The sequence below is a fragment of the Octopus sinensis genome, linkage group LG23 (genome assembly GCF_006345805.1).
Source record: "Octopus sinensis linkage group LG23, ASM634580v1, whole genome shotgun sequence".
Classification (NCBI taxonomy): Eukaryota; Metazoa; Mollusca; class Cephalopoda; order Octopoda; family Octopodidae; genus Octopus; species Octopus sinensis.
The window spans coordinates 32,713,866-32,730,023 of record NC_043019.1 but is presented as its reverse complement, the minus strand read 5'-3'; the positions used below and the strand labels follow the sequence as shown (position 1 = coordinate 32,730,023).

The following is a 16,158-nucleotide window of genomic DNA, read 5'->3' as shown; positions in this document are numbered from 1 at the left end:
AGCAAGAACAGAATGAAGCAAAAGGAGGAAAGCTTTGAAATCATTCCTTTACACCTTTACTCCTCACTCACACACCCCATAAATTCAAGGACGTCACAAGACTTGCTAGAAATTGCAACCATATTTCCCCACAAATTATACTTTTCAGTTTTGCAAGAGAAGGACACATTAGATCTGTGGGTCTCAACCGAGGTCCATTTGGTTTTTAGGGGGTTCACACAAGATTTTGTAGTTAAAATTTATGTGAAATAAATTGGTTATTCTTCTACAATACACAAATTATTTTCATTTTTTTCTATATATAATTCTTTATATTTGATTACAAAAATATCGGATTTTTTAAATATGAAGTGGTTATTAGGGTACACCTGAGTAAAATAGGAATCGAAGGGGTCTATAGCTAAAAACTGGTTGAGAACCACTACATTAGACAACATAGTCTTTGACACAGAAAATAACAATACTCTGATGGTTACAGTCGTAATCAACATCATCCATTTTACACCTGGGGTTTGTTTGATTTTTTTTCCAGACTAAAATGGAAGAGTGCCATATCATGTGAAATTCGTTGAACAATACTTCGGCATCCAGTTTGCCTTCCACAAGTTCAAAAATTATGTGTCAGTCAATTTCATTTTTTGTTAAGACTATATAGGACCGAGGTAACTCATCCAGAAGTTATACACAAATAAATAGAAGAGTGCCATTCTTCGGCAATAACTCTTCATGTTCTCCTTTACTGCAGCCAAATAGTGGCTTCCAAGCAGAGGTATTGCGCCATCATTGAGTGCTTGACAAAGGTGGAGTGCAGGCTGCTAGGCAGACACAAGGCTACAGGTTGTTTGTTTATGAAGATGACTCCAATGAGAAAAGCTATGTGCACTGTCGGACAAATACGGGAAACCAACACTGAGGATAATCCATGCAGTGGTAGATAGATCATCAAATCAGATCAATAAAACAAGTGATCGGATGTATTGATCTGTGGAGACAGATGAGTTACAATCCATAAGATTGCTGCGCAATGAGACTGTAGTCACAATGCTTTACAGAATATGGTAAAAGACCTTGGGTACAAAGTGGGTACCTTGGCGGTTGGCACCTGATTTGAAGGAGAAAAGGGTGGAAATCTGCTGATCTCCTGGAAGCATTTGAAACCAATGAAGATACATTTTTTTCTTTTTCAATCAGATGAAAAAGGATTAACCACAGGCATATGAAGGAATGCTGGAGAGTTCCTGGCTCTGGGTTAAAGAAAATACAGAAGAATCAGTTAACACATAAAGCGCAATGGGCCACAATTATGGCTGTCAAGCACAGGTCAACAGGCCACGATCGTGGCCCAGATAGATGCATTTAATTTATGGGCATTTGTTGGTGTCTAATGTCACTCAAACACTCCAATACCCACCAGAATGCAAGAGGACTAATAGTTCAACTAATGACTTTTCAGATGATGTAAGACTTGAAACCATTATTTTTTGTGTGTGCATGACGGTTTCATCATCATCATCATCGTTTAACGTCCGTTCTCCATGCTAGCATGGGTTGGACGGTTCGACCGGGGATCTGGGAAGCCAGAAGGCTGCACCAGGCTCCAGTCTTATCTGGCAATGTTTCTAGTTCATGTTATGTAAGCGCAAATCCCAGCACTTCATAGGTTATGATTTTATCCAATGTATTGCCCTCTCAGATTCACACACTTATTGCAGTGGTACTTAAGTTTTTCTAAGCCCTGTAAAAACTCAGAAGGTTGGGCCTCCAACCAGGCCTTTTGCTATACCCTTAAAACCATGAGCTTTTCGGCACCCACCTCGTATCTTTATTACTTGAAAATGAAGATTCAGTCTCTGAAATAACATCACATTTATTCTTCAAGGCCTTAGAAGTTCAAGAGCCAGAGATCAGCACAAAGTCATGGTGTCTGTTTTAGAGGATGACAAGGGCATCATTCTACTTGATTTTGCTGGAATGTGGCCAAACTGAACAACAAGCAATGCAATGAAGCACATAAAAAGCTTAGAGAAGCCAGTGGGTAGCAGACCCCAAAGAATCAGAAAATGAACCACACTGGCAGCAAATCAGGCAACCAGCAACTAAAGCTGGTCAGTGGTCTACCAACCACTGAACACCGGGATCTGGTGGCCCCTGACATCATATCTATCAGGCCAAATGAAGGCATCTTCGGGGACAAAGATATTATGTCAGAAACAAGATGTGACAGTGAACAGGTGCCAGAAACATGTATACTCTTTACTCTTTCACTTGTTTCAGTCATTTGACTGTGGCCAACTGGAGCACCACCTTTTAGTCGAGCAAATCAACCACATGACATTCTTTGTAAGCCCAGTACTTATTCTATCGGTCTCTTTTGCTGGACCACTAAGTTACGGGGACGTAAACACACCAGCATCAGTTGTCAAGCGATGTTGGGGGGGACAAACACAAACACACACACATACATACACATACATATATACATATTACGATGGGCTTCTTTCAGATTCCGTCTACCAAATCCACTCACAGGGCTTTGGTCGGCCCGAGGCTATAAGTAGAAGACACTTGCCCAAGGTGCCCCGCAGTGGGAGTGAACCCGAAACCATGTGGTTCGTAAGCAAGCTACTTACCACACAGCCACTCTTACGTATATGTTAATTGTTTCAAAGAAGATTCTGAAGTTGAGATCAATGATAGCATAAATGCATCAGTTGTCAAGAGATTCTGTTGAGTGGCACCTTTGTACAAGAGTTACTCTCTTAACATTGTAATTTATACAATGTCTCTCAGCTAATAAACAGTTATTATATCTTTTACATCACTTCTGAGACATCTTATATATGTAATTGAATAAGTCGGAGTCAACGAGAAGGAGTACAGAGGAACATTACATCGACCCCAGTGCGTAACCGGTACTTATTTAATCGACCCCAAAAGGATGAAAGGCAAAATCTTTATAATCACTACAATTGTTTCCATGCAACCTAGTTCTCGTATATATATCTTTGTGTGTGTCTGCGTTTGTCCCCCACAACATCGCTTGACAACCGATGTTGGTGTGTTTACATCTGTATAACTTAGTGGTTCGGCAAAAGAGACCAATAGGATAAGTACTAGGCTTACAAAAGAATAAGTCCTGGGGTTGATTTATTTGACAAAAAGTGGTGCTCCATCATGGCCGCAGTCAAATGACTGAAATAAGAGAATGAAAAAATACACGCACACACACTGAGGCTGCTTTCAGGTTCTATCTTGCACAAGGCACTGGTCAGTCTGGAGCTCTGATATAAGATAGTTATCGCAAGTGCTGTGCAGTGGGACTGAACCTAAAATCATGTGATTATAAAGATAACTTCTTAGAAACGGATGGAGGAGTAGGTAGGTGGGTGAGTGGGTGTACGGATCGACGGATGGATAGATAGATAGATAGATAGATAGACATGTGTGTTTGTGTCTACTCTCGTTGTCCCATCATATCACTCTTTTTCTCTTTTACTCTTTTACTTGTTTCAGTCATTTGACTGCGGCCATGCTGGAGCACCGCCTTTAGTCGAGCAAATCGACCCCGGGACTTATTCTTTGTAAGCCCAGTACTTATTCTATCGGTCTCTTTTGCCGAACCGCTAAGTGACGGGGACGTAAACACACCAGCATCGGTTGTCAAGCAATGCTAGGGGGACAAACACAGACACACAAACATATACACATACATATATATACATATATATACGACAGGCTTCTTTCAGTTTCCGTCTACCAAATCCACTCACAAGGCATTGGTCGGCCCGGGGCTATAGCAGAAGACACTTGCCCAAGATGCTACGCAGTGGGACTGAACCCGGAACCATGTGGTTGGTTAGCAAGCTACTTACCACACAGCCACTCCTGCGCCTGTTGTTCATTTCCAATCTTTCACAAAAAAAAAAAACATCTGACTGTGAGGAAATATTACTTTAATTGGAAATGCATGAGGGTTGGCCACAGGAAGAGTATCCAGCTGTGAAAAACCCTGCCTCAACGAAATACCATCCAACCCATGGAAGCGCAAGTGCTGTGCAGTGGGACTGAACCTAAAATCATGTGATTATAAAGATAACTTCTTAGAAACGGATGGAGGAGTAGGTAGGTGGGTGAGTGGGTGTACGGATCGATGGATGGATGGATGGATAAATAGATAGATAGACATGTGTGTTTACTCTCATTGTCCCATCATATGTTGTTCATTTCCAATCTTTCACAAAAAAAAAACATCTGACTGTGGGGAAATATTATTTTAATTGAAAATATATGAGGGTTGGCCACAGGAAGAGTATCCAGCTGTGAAAAACCCTGCCTCAACGAAATTCCATCCAACCCATGGAAGCAAGCATGGAGGGCACTAAACAACGATGATGATGATGACCTCAGAATGTAAAAAGCTGCAACAAGTGCCGTTAGACATTTTTTCCATTATTTTTATTTTTTTACAATTTTCTCACAATTCTGCCTTTTCGCTGCCCCAGAAACTAAGAAGAGATAATAATAAACATTGAAGTTAATTCAACTGCATTCTTTCCTACCAGAATGTGTGGTGGCTTGATGCCAATATAAATAAATATACAGTGGAAGATGGAACCGACAACAACACTGAACAAAATGTGGCACTGTGCCAATGTTGTCAATAGTGGAATCCTCAGGAGAGTGGACAAAATGCCCTTGTGGTGACGGCGCTTGATTTTTGACCTTTACATTCTGACTTCAAATCCTGTCAAGGTTGACTTTAATGGAGGATCAATGAAAGCAGAAACTATCAGTCAGAAACTGGGGTTTGGTACAACTTAAGTGTTTTCGTTCTGCCGATTTGTGGCTTTCTGTCTGTTTACGTTTATGCATCAATACTATAAATATTATTGTTACTACTACTACTATGTGGAGATGGGAAAGGTGTCGAGAGAGAGAGAGAGGGGGGAGATGGAGGAGGAGAGGGAAGAGATGCAGGAGATGGACGAAGAGAGGGGAGGATATGGAGGAAGAGAGGAGATGGAGAAGAGGGGAGGATATGGAGGAAGAGAGGAGATGGAGAAGAGGGGAGGAGATGGAGGAAGACAGGGGAGGAGATGGAGGAAGACAGGGGAGGAGATGGAGGAAGACAGGAGAGGAGATGGAGGAAGACAGGGAAGGAGATGGAGGAGGAGAGGGGGAGATGGAGGAGGAGAGGGGAGGAGATAAAGGATCTATTTGTGAAAATCCTGCCTGTTGCCGACCCTCACCTATTTCTGAGGAAGATTAATATTTCCCCATAGCTTGACATGTTTTCACAGAATACTGGAAATAAATGACACTGCTTACATGACAGTGACAACTATCAAGATAAAAAGAGACAACCCCATCACATACACACACACATATATATATATATATATATATATATATATGAAATCATAGTTGTGGCCAGTGGCAGTGACACGTTACAGCAGCCGTGCCGGTGACACATTACAGCAGCCGTGCCGGTGACACGTTACAGCAGCCGTGCCAGTGACACGTTACAGCAGCCGTTCCGGTGACACGTTACAGCAGCTGTTCCGGTGACACGTTACAGCAGCTGTTCCGGTGACATGTTACAGCAGCCGTTCCGGTGACACATTACAGCAGCCGTTCCGGTGACACGTTACAATAGCTGTGCCGGCGACACGTTACAGCAGCCATTCCGGCAACACGTTACAGCAGCCGTTCCGGCGACACGTCACAGCAGCCGTTCCGGCGACACGTTACACCACCTGTGCCGGCGACACGTTACACCACCCGTGCCGGCGACACGTTACACCACCCGTGCCGGCGACACGTTACACCACCCGTGCCGGCGACACGTTACACCACCCGTGCCGGCGACACGTTACACCACCCATGCCAGCGACACGTTACAGCAGCCGTGCCGGCGACATGTTACAGCACCTGCACCCAAAATTTAAAACCTTGTGCTAATAGTCAAAAGGATTATTAATTATTATTAAATTCGGCCAAGGCTGACTTTGCCTTTCATCCTTTCAGGGTCGATAAATTAAGTACCAGTTGTGTACTGGGGTCGATCTAATCAACTGGCCCCCCTCCCCAAAAATTTCGGGCCTTGTGCCTAGAGTAGAAAAGATTGTTATTATTATTATTATTATTATTATTAAGGTGGTGAGCTGGCAGAATCATTAGCACACCAGGCGAAATGCTTAACAGTATTTTGTCTGCCACTGCATTCTGAGTTCAAATTCTGCCAAGGTCGACTTCGAATTTCATCCTTTCGGAGTCAATTAAATAAGTACCAGTTATGCACTGGGGTCGATGTAATTGACTACCCCCTCCCTGCAAATTTCAGGCCTTGTGCTTATAATAGAAAGGATTATTATTATTATTATTATTATTATTATTATTAAGAATCATTAGCACGCCGGGTGAAATGCATAGTAGTATTTTCTGTCTTCATGTTCTCAGCTCAAAGTCTGCCGAGGTCAACTTTGCCTTTCATCCTTTCAGGGTCGATAAATTAAGTACCAGTGAAACACTGGGGATCGATGTAATTGACCAGTCCCCTCCCCACAAATTTGAGACCTTGTGCCTCCAGTATAAAGAATTATTATCATTATTATTATTATTATTATTATTGAGTGAGAGAGCAGTGCATGCCATCAAAGTGACACTGGGGTAAAATATACGAAGCCCAGTATACCCATCATGACTACCTGTCTGATAAGGGTACACCAGGCACATGCATCACAACCATGTGTGCGCGACATGGTGATCTAATGTCAAGATAAACAGCACATGACCTTGCAGGTGGGGCCCAGTTAGAATTTTCTTCTGGTCGAGTAGCCCATCCCACTCAAAAGGTCCCTGAATAAGGGTTGTTTAAGGATGTTGAACGAAACACCCATGTTTCCAGAGGTGAATTATTCAAACCCCAAAGAATCCCTCTCAACATATGGCTATGATGCTCTCCCATTACTTCTGCTCGTGATAAGGGATGCACATATTGTCAGCCACTAAGGGACATGCTCCACTGGTTAAAGTCAAACAAGTGACAAGCAAATCTGTGGTATTGAGCAGAATATTTGCTGTAGCCCATCTTTTATACCAAGACAAAACAATGTACATGATAACACTTCCAATCAGTTAAGATCAGAAGCCATGAGAGCCACTGCCTGGTACTGCATCATTTATTATTATTATTATTATTATTATCATTATTATTATTATTAAAGTGGCAAGCTGGAAGAATCATTAGCATGCTGGGAGAAATGCTTAGTGATGTGTCGTCCGTCTTCGCATTCTGAGTTCAAATTCTACCGGGTTCGACTTTGCCTTTCATTCTTTTTGGGTTGGTAAAAGAAGCACCAGTTGAACACTGGGGTGGATGTAATCGACTTAACCCCTCCCCGAAGTTGCTGGCCTTGTGCCAAAATTTGAAATCACTATTAAAGACGGAGAGCTAGTAAATGTGTTACCATCGTGTTGGGACAAAATGATTAGCAGCATTTGCACCAGTTCAAATTCTGCCAAGGTGGATTTGGCCATTTATTAATTCTAAGCTGATAAAATAAGCACCAGCAGAGTACTGAAGTCAATTAATCGACATCCCCACCGCCACCTAAAAATTGCTGGCTTTGTGCCAAAATCAGAAAAACTAATCATAATTATTATCTCGTGGTGGAGGTGGTGATAGTAATTATTGTCTGTATCTTTACAGTAGACAATACAACATTCTTTAGAAATATTCTTCTAGTGTATAATCAATAAAAACAAGCAGCAGCAGTAGTAGTAGCAGCAGTAAAGTCATAGAGTAAGAAGCTCCTAACAAGGGTAGTTCATGATACTCTCTTTTTTTTTTTTTAAGCTGGTTTCATGGGCCTTCAAAGAACCTCTGTCACTAATGAATAGATCAGATTGGAAGGTAGCTTCAAACCCAGACATATTCTTTTACTCTTTTACTTGTTTCAGTCATTTGACTGCGGCCATGCTGGAGCACCGCCTTTAGTCAAGCAAATCGACCCCGGGACTTATTCTATCAGTCTCTTTTGCCAAACCGCTAGGTGACGGGGACGTAAACACACCACCATCGGTTGTCAAGTAATGCTAGGGGGACAAACACAAACACACAAACATATACACACACACACACACCACACACACACACACACACATATATATATATATATATACATATATATGACAGGCTTCTTTCAGTTTCCATCAACCAAATCCACTCACAAGGCATTGGTCGGCCCGAGGCTATAGTAGAAGACACTTGCCCAAGATGCCACGCAGTGAGACTGAACCCGAAACCATGTGGTTGGTAAGCAAGCTACTTACCACACAGCCATTCCTGCGCCTATAGCCATTTTTCATCATTTAACTTCTACTTTCCATGCTGGCATGGGTTGGATGGTTTGACAGGAGTAAGGCGGCGAGCTGGCAGAAACGTTAGCACACCAGGCGAAATGCATATCCGTATTTCGTCTGCCATTACGTTCTGAGTTCAAATTCCGCCGTGGTCAACTTTACCTTTCATCCTTTCAGGATCGATAAATTAAGTACCAGGCGAACACTGGGGTCGATCAATCGACTTACACCCTTCCCCAGAATTACTGGCCTTGTGCGAAAATTTGAAACTATTATCTGACAAGAGATGAAGTAATCATATGCATGTGTGTGTTTGTGTGTGTGAATGTGTATGTATGTTTCTTTGTATGTATGTATTTGTATTTGTGTGTATGCATTACGTTCTGAGTTCAAATTCTGCCGAGGTCAACTTTGCCTTTCATCCTATCGGGATCGATAAATTAAGTAGCAGTTACGCACTGGGATCGATATAATCGACTTAATCCGTTTGTCTGTCCTTGTTTGTCCTACTATGTTTAGCTCCTTGTGGGTAGTAAAGAAATAGGTTTGACAGGAGCTGGCTAGGCAGAATACTGCACCAGGCTTCAGTGTCCATTTTGGCATGGTTTTTTAAGGCTGGATGCCTCCCCTAACACAAACCATCCTACAGAGTGGACTCAAAAGTGAATGATGCTTACACCACCTAGGTTTCCCAGTCACCCATCAAAGTACTAACTAGGCTTCATCATCATCATCGTTTAACGTCCGCTTTCCATGCGAGCATGGGTTGGACGATTTTGACTGAGGGCTGGCGAACCAGATGGCTGCACCAGGCTTCAATCTTGATCTGGCAGAGTTTCTACAGCTGGATGCCCTTCCTTACACCAACTACTCCGAGAGTGTAGTGGGTGCTTTTACGTGCCACCAGCACGGGGCCAGTCAGGCGGCACTGGCAACGACCTCGCTTGAATCTTTCACACATGCCACCGGCGCAGGTGCCAGTAAGGCGATGCTGGTAGAGATCACGCTCGAATGGTGTTTTTTTACATGCCACTAGCATGGAGGCCAGATAGCCACTCTGGCAACGATCACGCTCAGATGGAGCTCTTAATACCCTACTAGCACAGGGCTCGAGTGCCAGTAGTGCGACGCTGGTAACGATCACGTTTGAATGGTGCCTTTTAAGTGTCACTGGCACAGAAGCCGGTTAGCTGCTCTGTCAATGATCACACTCGTATGGTGCTCTTTGCAACCCGCTAGCACGGACGCCAGTCATCAAATTTGATTTTGATTTCACTTGCCTCAACAAGTCTTCGCAAGCAGAGTTTTAGTGTCCACAGAAAGAAAGGTACGCATAAGTGGGCTGGTAACGCCCCTGGCATAGGCCACGAGATTATGGTTGATGTTGCTTAACTACTGTGATATGACCATCTAACTGGAAATACTTGCAATTATTTGAGTTGGGTGCCAGGCGATGATGTCATTAAAAAGAAGGGCAGATTAACCCTTTAACATTCAGATTACTCTGACAAGTGTAACGCTTTTTTATTCACATTGATTTGAATTAGTCATGCATCATCGTGTAGCTTCGAAATTTCAATGATATGAGTGTTTATTTTTGGAATAATATTGTAGGGTAAGTGTGAGAGGCCAGATCTGGTCAGTTTGAACAGAAAAACTAATAGAATATTTTGGCTGGATACCTATTTCTTTACTACCCACAAGGGGCTAAACACAGAGGGGACAAACAAGGATAGACAAATGGATTAAGTCGTTTACATCGACCCCAGTGTGTAACTGGTACTTAATCTATCGACCCCGAAAGGATGAAAGGCAAAGTCGACCTTGGCAGAATTTGAACTCAGAATGTAACGGCAGATGAAATACCGCTAGGCATTTCGCCCAGCATGCTAACATTTCTGCCAGCTCACTGCCTTAGTTTACATATTCTTGTTTACATATTATTTCCTCCCATGATAGAGTCCCATGGAGAAGATACCTTTCTTTTAATTTAAAAAAAAATTTTTTCATCATCATCATAGTTTAACGTCTGTTTTCCATGCTAGCATGGGTTAGACGGTTCGACCGGGGTCTGAGAAGCCTGGAGGCTGCACCAGGCTCCAGTCTGATCTAGCAATGTTCTACAGCTGGATGACCTTCCTAATGCCAACCACTCTGTGTAGTGGGTGCTTTTTACATGCCACCAGCACTGGTGTCAGGGGGGGAGGCTGGCAATGGCCACGATCAGTTGGTGCTTTTTATGTGCCACTGACACGGAAGCCAGTCAAGGCGGCGCTGGCATCGGCCACGTTCGGATGGTGCTTTTTACGTGCCACCGGCACAGGTATCACAGCTACAATTTCCATATGATTTTTATTTGATGTTGATGTACTTATTATAATTCACCGTCATGTGTCCATTTTCCATGCTGGCATGGGTTGACAATTTGACGGGAAAGCCAGAGATCTGCACCAGAGTCCAGTCTGTTTTGGCTTGGTTTCCACAGCTAGATGCCCTTCCTAATGCCAACCACTCCACAGAGTATACCGGGTGCCTTTGTACATGTCATCAGCAAAGGTGCCTTACATTTTGGGTGTTTTATAGCAGTGCTTCTCAGCCCCTTTTTTTTTTAAGGACCTCCTTGATTCCTCAGATGGACCCTCATAACCACCCCATGTTTAAAAAATCCTATTACATTTTTATGATATTATAAGAAATTATACACAACAAAAAAAAAACCTATTAAAATATCTTGTGTAATGCAGAAGTTATAGCCAATGTAGTTGCACATAAATTTTGACAAAATCTTATGTGGGGCCCCTAAGGGTCATATGTCGAGAATCACTGTTTCATAGGAAAATTAAACAGTATTTTAAGGGTACCTGAAAATATTTTACTTTACATTTACAGGTGCAGGAGTGGCTGTGTGGTAAATAGCTTGCTTACCAACCACATGATTCCAGGTTCAGTCCCACTGCGTGGCATCTTGGGCAAGTGTCTTCTACTATAGCCGCGGGCCGACCAAAGCCTTGCGAGTGGATTTGGTAAACGGAAACTGAAAGAAGCCCGTCATATATATGTGTGTGTGTGTGTATGTTTGTGTGTCTGTGTTTGTCCCCCTAGCATTGCTTGACAACCGATGCTGGTGTGTTTACGTCGCCGTCACTTAGCGGTTCGGCAAAAAAAAAGAGACCGATAGAATAAGTACTGGGCTTACAAAAGAATAAGTGTCTGGGGGGTCGATTTGCTCCTCGACTAAAGGCGGTGCTCCAGCATGGCCGCAGTCAAATGACTGAAACAAGTAAAGAGAGTAAAAAGAGAGAAGGAGAGAGACTCCAGAATGGAAGGTCAAGTTGGCTTGGACAGGATTTGAGTGTCAGAGTGCAAAAAAGTGACGAAACAGGTCCAATTGCCTCTGCACAATTCTATCAATACACTAGTTTGTTGTAACAAATCCAACTGAACTGACCTGACCATCAACAATCCTTCTGTATTTCCCCCTCCCCCTCTCACCGTCTCTTATGTCCACTAAGATGTGCCTACCATCCTCCTTGCCATGTCAATGTCATCTCTTCTCCTTCTACTGGGTCAATTCTCCTCCTCCTCGCGACGTGACAATGCTCCTCCCACCACCGAGTCAAAACCTCAGTTCCCCCCCCACCCCCCACCCACCCCAAATATCTCTGCCACTGTGCTAGTACTCCACCACCTCCCCTTCCTCCTCCTCCTCCTCCGCCGCCTCCACGATACTGGACAAACTACATCGCCGGCTTCTTCCTCATAAAACGCCGGCTCTCCTCCTCCACCTCCTTCTCCTTCTCTTCCAGTCTCTGTGTCAAAGACCCTCACCTCCTCCTCCTCCTCCTCCTTTACCCAATTATCCGTCAGCCCCCTCCCCCGCCCACGACTCCCAACACTGCATAATCCGTAAACCCCCTCTTCCGCCTCCTCTGCTCATTCTTCCTCTTTTTCATTTCAACGTGTCAACGCTCCTCAAAAAAGAAAAAAAAAAAAAAGAAAAACAAAAAAACAAAAAACCCCCTCTCTATAAAGCGCCAACCACATTCCTTGCTTCTCTCCCTAACTACGATGTATTAACTCTCCTCCTCCTCCCGCAACTCAAATCTCACAGACACTCCTCTCTCGTATCGCTCCCAAGTAATAATAATAATACACACCGACTTTTCACTTTCACTCTTCTCCCCCTCCCAACACCACCACCACCACTACAACCTGACCAAACCTCCGCCTCCTTCTCTCTCTCACTTATTGTGATTCAATGTGTAAGAATGCAACACGACTTTCAATATCGTGTTGCTTTCGATCTTGAATATTTCTCCAAAGAGAGAGAGAGAGAGACAGAGACAGACAGACAGAGAGAGAGAGAGAGTGTGTGTGTGTTGTGTCTGCTTCGCTTTATATATTCGTCTACATTCTTGCCATTGTTGCGCCAAACTCTAGATATATGTTCTCTTCGAGCTAACCTCTAACATCAATGGCGTTCCAACCGTGTCCACTTCGTTTCCTCATTCAGACACAGTACATCTAGGGCATTACCCTCTTTTAATAAGACCGTAGTGTGCGATTAAAGAGAGAGAGGTGTTTAGCTACTATTTCTAGCAGGTTGAGCAACAATATAGTCTCCCTCGCAAATCTAACGTCTGTAAGAGAGAGAGAGAGGGCTGTTTAGCTACTATTTCTAGCAGGTTGAGCAACACAATAGTCTCCCTCGCAAATCTAACAACGTATGTAAGAAAAAGAGAGAGATAGGTGTTTAGCTACTATTTCTAGCAGGTTGAGCAACACTAGTCTCCCTCGCAAATCTAACAACGTATGTAAGAGAGAGAGGGGTGTTTAGCTACTATTTCTAGCAGGTTGAGCAATAATAGTCTCCCTCGCAAATCTAACAACGTATGTAAGAGAGCGAGAGAGAGAGGTGTTTAGCTGCTATTTCTAGCAGGTTGAACAACACAATAGTCTCCCTCGGAAATCTAACAACGTATGTAAGAGAGGGAGAGAGGTGTTTAGCTACTATTTCTAGCAGGTTGAACAACACAATAGTCTGCCTCGCAAATCTAACAACGTCTGTAAGAGAGAGAGAGAGGGTGTTTAGCTACTATTTCTAGCAGGTTGAGCAACAATATAGTCTCCCTCGCAAATCTAAACAACGTTGATACAAACTGGAAATTTACATTCCACATTAATTACGACACCCTGATAAAAAGACACATTAATTATCACCCTAATAAAACAGTAGAATACGAGAAAACTAGCAATTTTTTTCTTTCTTTCTTAAGCGAAAAGTGACAACATAAGTAATTCAAAGAGTGAAATATATTTGGTCTTGGAGAAGCAGAACAGGAATGTAGGTTCCATAACACTTTGACCTGTTATTATCCAACACTGGCGGAGATATTTGGCCATGCATCCTCAATTAAATAGACGTTTTTTTTGGAGGGGATTTTCATATTTCAACCTTGATTTTCGATTGATATCTTGTTTGTGGTGTCGAATGTGCTTAATTACAAATAGGCAAGAATACCATTATATATTTAAAGTAATATATATAAAAGAAATTGTGTCGACTGTTTATTTATATATATACATATACATACATACATACACACACATACATATATATATATATATATATACACAATACATACACACACATATATACATACACACACACACACACATATATACATACATACACCACACACACACACACATATATACATACATACACACCACACCACAATATTACATACATCACACACACACATATATAATACATACACAACACACACATATATCATACATACACACACACACATATATACATACATACACAACACACACATATTACATACATACACACACACACACACATATAATACATACATACACACACACACATATACATCATACACACACACACCATATATACATACAACACACACATATATACATACATACACACACACATATACATACATACACACACACATATACATACATACACACACACACATACATACATACACACACACATACATAGACACACACATAGAAATCTCAAAAGTGGCTAGACATCCGCTCGTTACATTATATATTATACACATGTAGATACATATGTATAAATACCTACATATTTGTATATACACACATTTTATACATACAGAAAACGAAGCAAAGCAAATTACACACATAAGGGGGTGTATGTATGCATATAAGAAAAAATGAGGCAGTCAGAATTTTGGACAATTCTTTATTACCTCTTTCGATCGTTTAACCGAACTCTTCAAGAGTTCGGTCAGAGCGAAAGCGCTAATAAAGAATTATCCAAAATTTGGACTGCCTCCTTTTTTCTTAATGTACACCACTTCAAACACTATATATATATATAATCTATATACTTTATTTAAAGCAGCAGAAAATTCAACAAAAAAAGGGGGGTTTTTTTGTTGAATTTTCTGCTGCTTTAAATAAAGCATATTACTCTACCACTGGTATTTGAGTACTCTTTTTTTCCACCTTGTTTCACATTTATGTGTTTACTCCGGTATGTATGTATATATATATATATAATGTCCTGGGAGGGTAGAAAAGATATTTCCAATGCAGCAGTCAACCTAAGCTTTAGGTTACATACATTATATATACACACATATATTTATATATACTGTTGTGTCAGGGGAGAGTCATTCTCTTTTAGTACCTTATTATTTTAACACACCCACCGGTACAATTTCCCACTTATTTCCTAGGAAAATAAAAAGACGAAATAAGAGGAAATGTTACCGGTGAGTGTGTTAAATAATAAGGTACTAAAAGAGAATGACTCTCCCAGACACAACAGAATATGCTTCAACACACGAACTCATACAAAGAATCTTGCAAACCAAATCCAAAATCGAAATATATATATACATACATATATATATATATATATATATATATATATATAATATATATATATATACACACACATATTCTGAATCTTTGGTATCCAAGACAGTTTATTACTTATTATTATTAAAGGAAAGGCATAACATAAAAAGTTGAGAGATGCATGGAACATTATCCGAAACTCCACCCCTGAGTTTAACCGCTTTGCATAAAAATGTCACAATGTGTGGAAGAGGCAAAACTGTGTCGGTATTGTTTAGAATCAGGTCAATCAATCTCGACTGAAAGCTATTCCAACCGTGACCCCACTGAAGTGCATGTTACCAGTAATATAAATATAAGTGTATTTGAAACTACATTAACCAACACGCCCCCTTAAATTTTATTTTTTAAAGGCTGTAGTGTGTAGTTAGAGGAAAATGTGGCTACTATTTCTAGCAGATCGTGTGACATCTCAGAGCCCCCCCCCCCTTGTTGGCTCGTCAAAAAAAAAAAAAACGATGTTTAAACATGTGAATATATGTGAAACACAATATATATAGATATGTGTGTGTGTGTGTGTGTATGTGTGTGCGTGGGAGCTGAGCAAGGGGGGGGGTCTCTTGGCAAGTGAAGAACGGAAAAGAGGCGGATATGTTCGCAAGGAGAGGTCCAAGGACAATAAATACATTATTACATATATTATCAATGAAATTTTTTTACAACCATCGAAAGCAGCAGCAGCAACTACAATAACAACAACAACAACAGCGAAAATAAGAAAGAAACAAAACAATAAAAAAAACCACTACAAAATAAAACAAACAAACAAACTTACCTGCCATCCTTTTTGACGCAAGAGATGTGTATATATATTAACTGACAATGTATATATATAAATTACATAATATATTTATATATTTA

At 41.5% G+C, this 16,158-nt stretch overlaps 1 protein-coding gene across 2 annotated transcripts in view; it reads right to left on the bottom strand.

The window, feature by feature from the left end:
• Window positions 1–16,158, bottom strand: part of LOC115223485 (protein EFR3 homolog A) — a 145,309-nt gene that overhangs the window by 128,784 nt on the left and 367 nt on the right. For both annotated transcript variants that reach the window (XM_036512595.1, XM_036512596.1), the window contains exon 1: window positions 16,073–16,158. This exon is cut by the window's right edge and continues 367 nt beyond it. Coding sequence is in view for 1 of the 2 variants with exons in the window: in XM_036512596.1 (XP_036368489.1) it covers window positions 16,073–16,079 (7 nt within the window). In the remaining variant the exon portion in view is untranslated. The remainder of the gene's footprint in view (window positions 1–16,072) is intronic.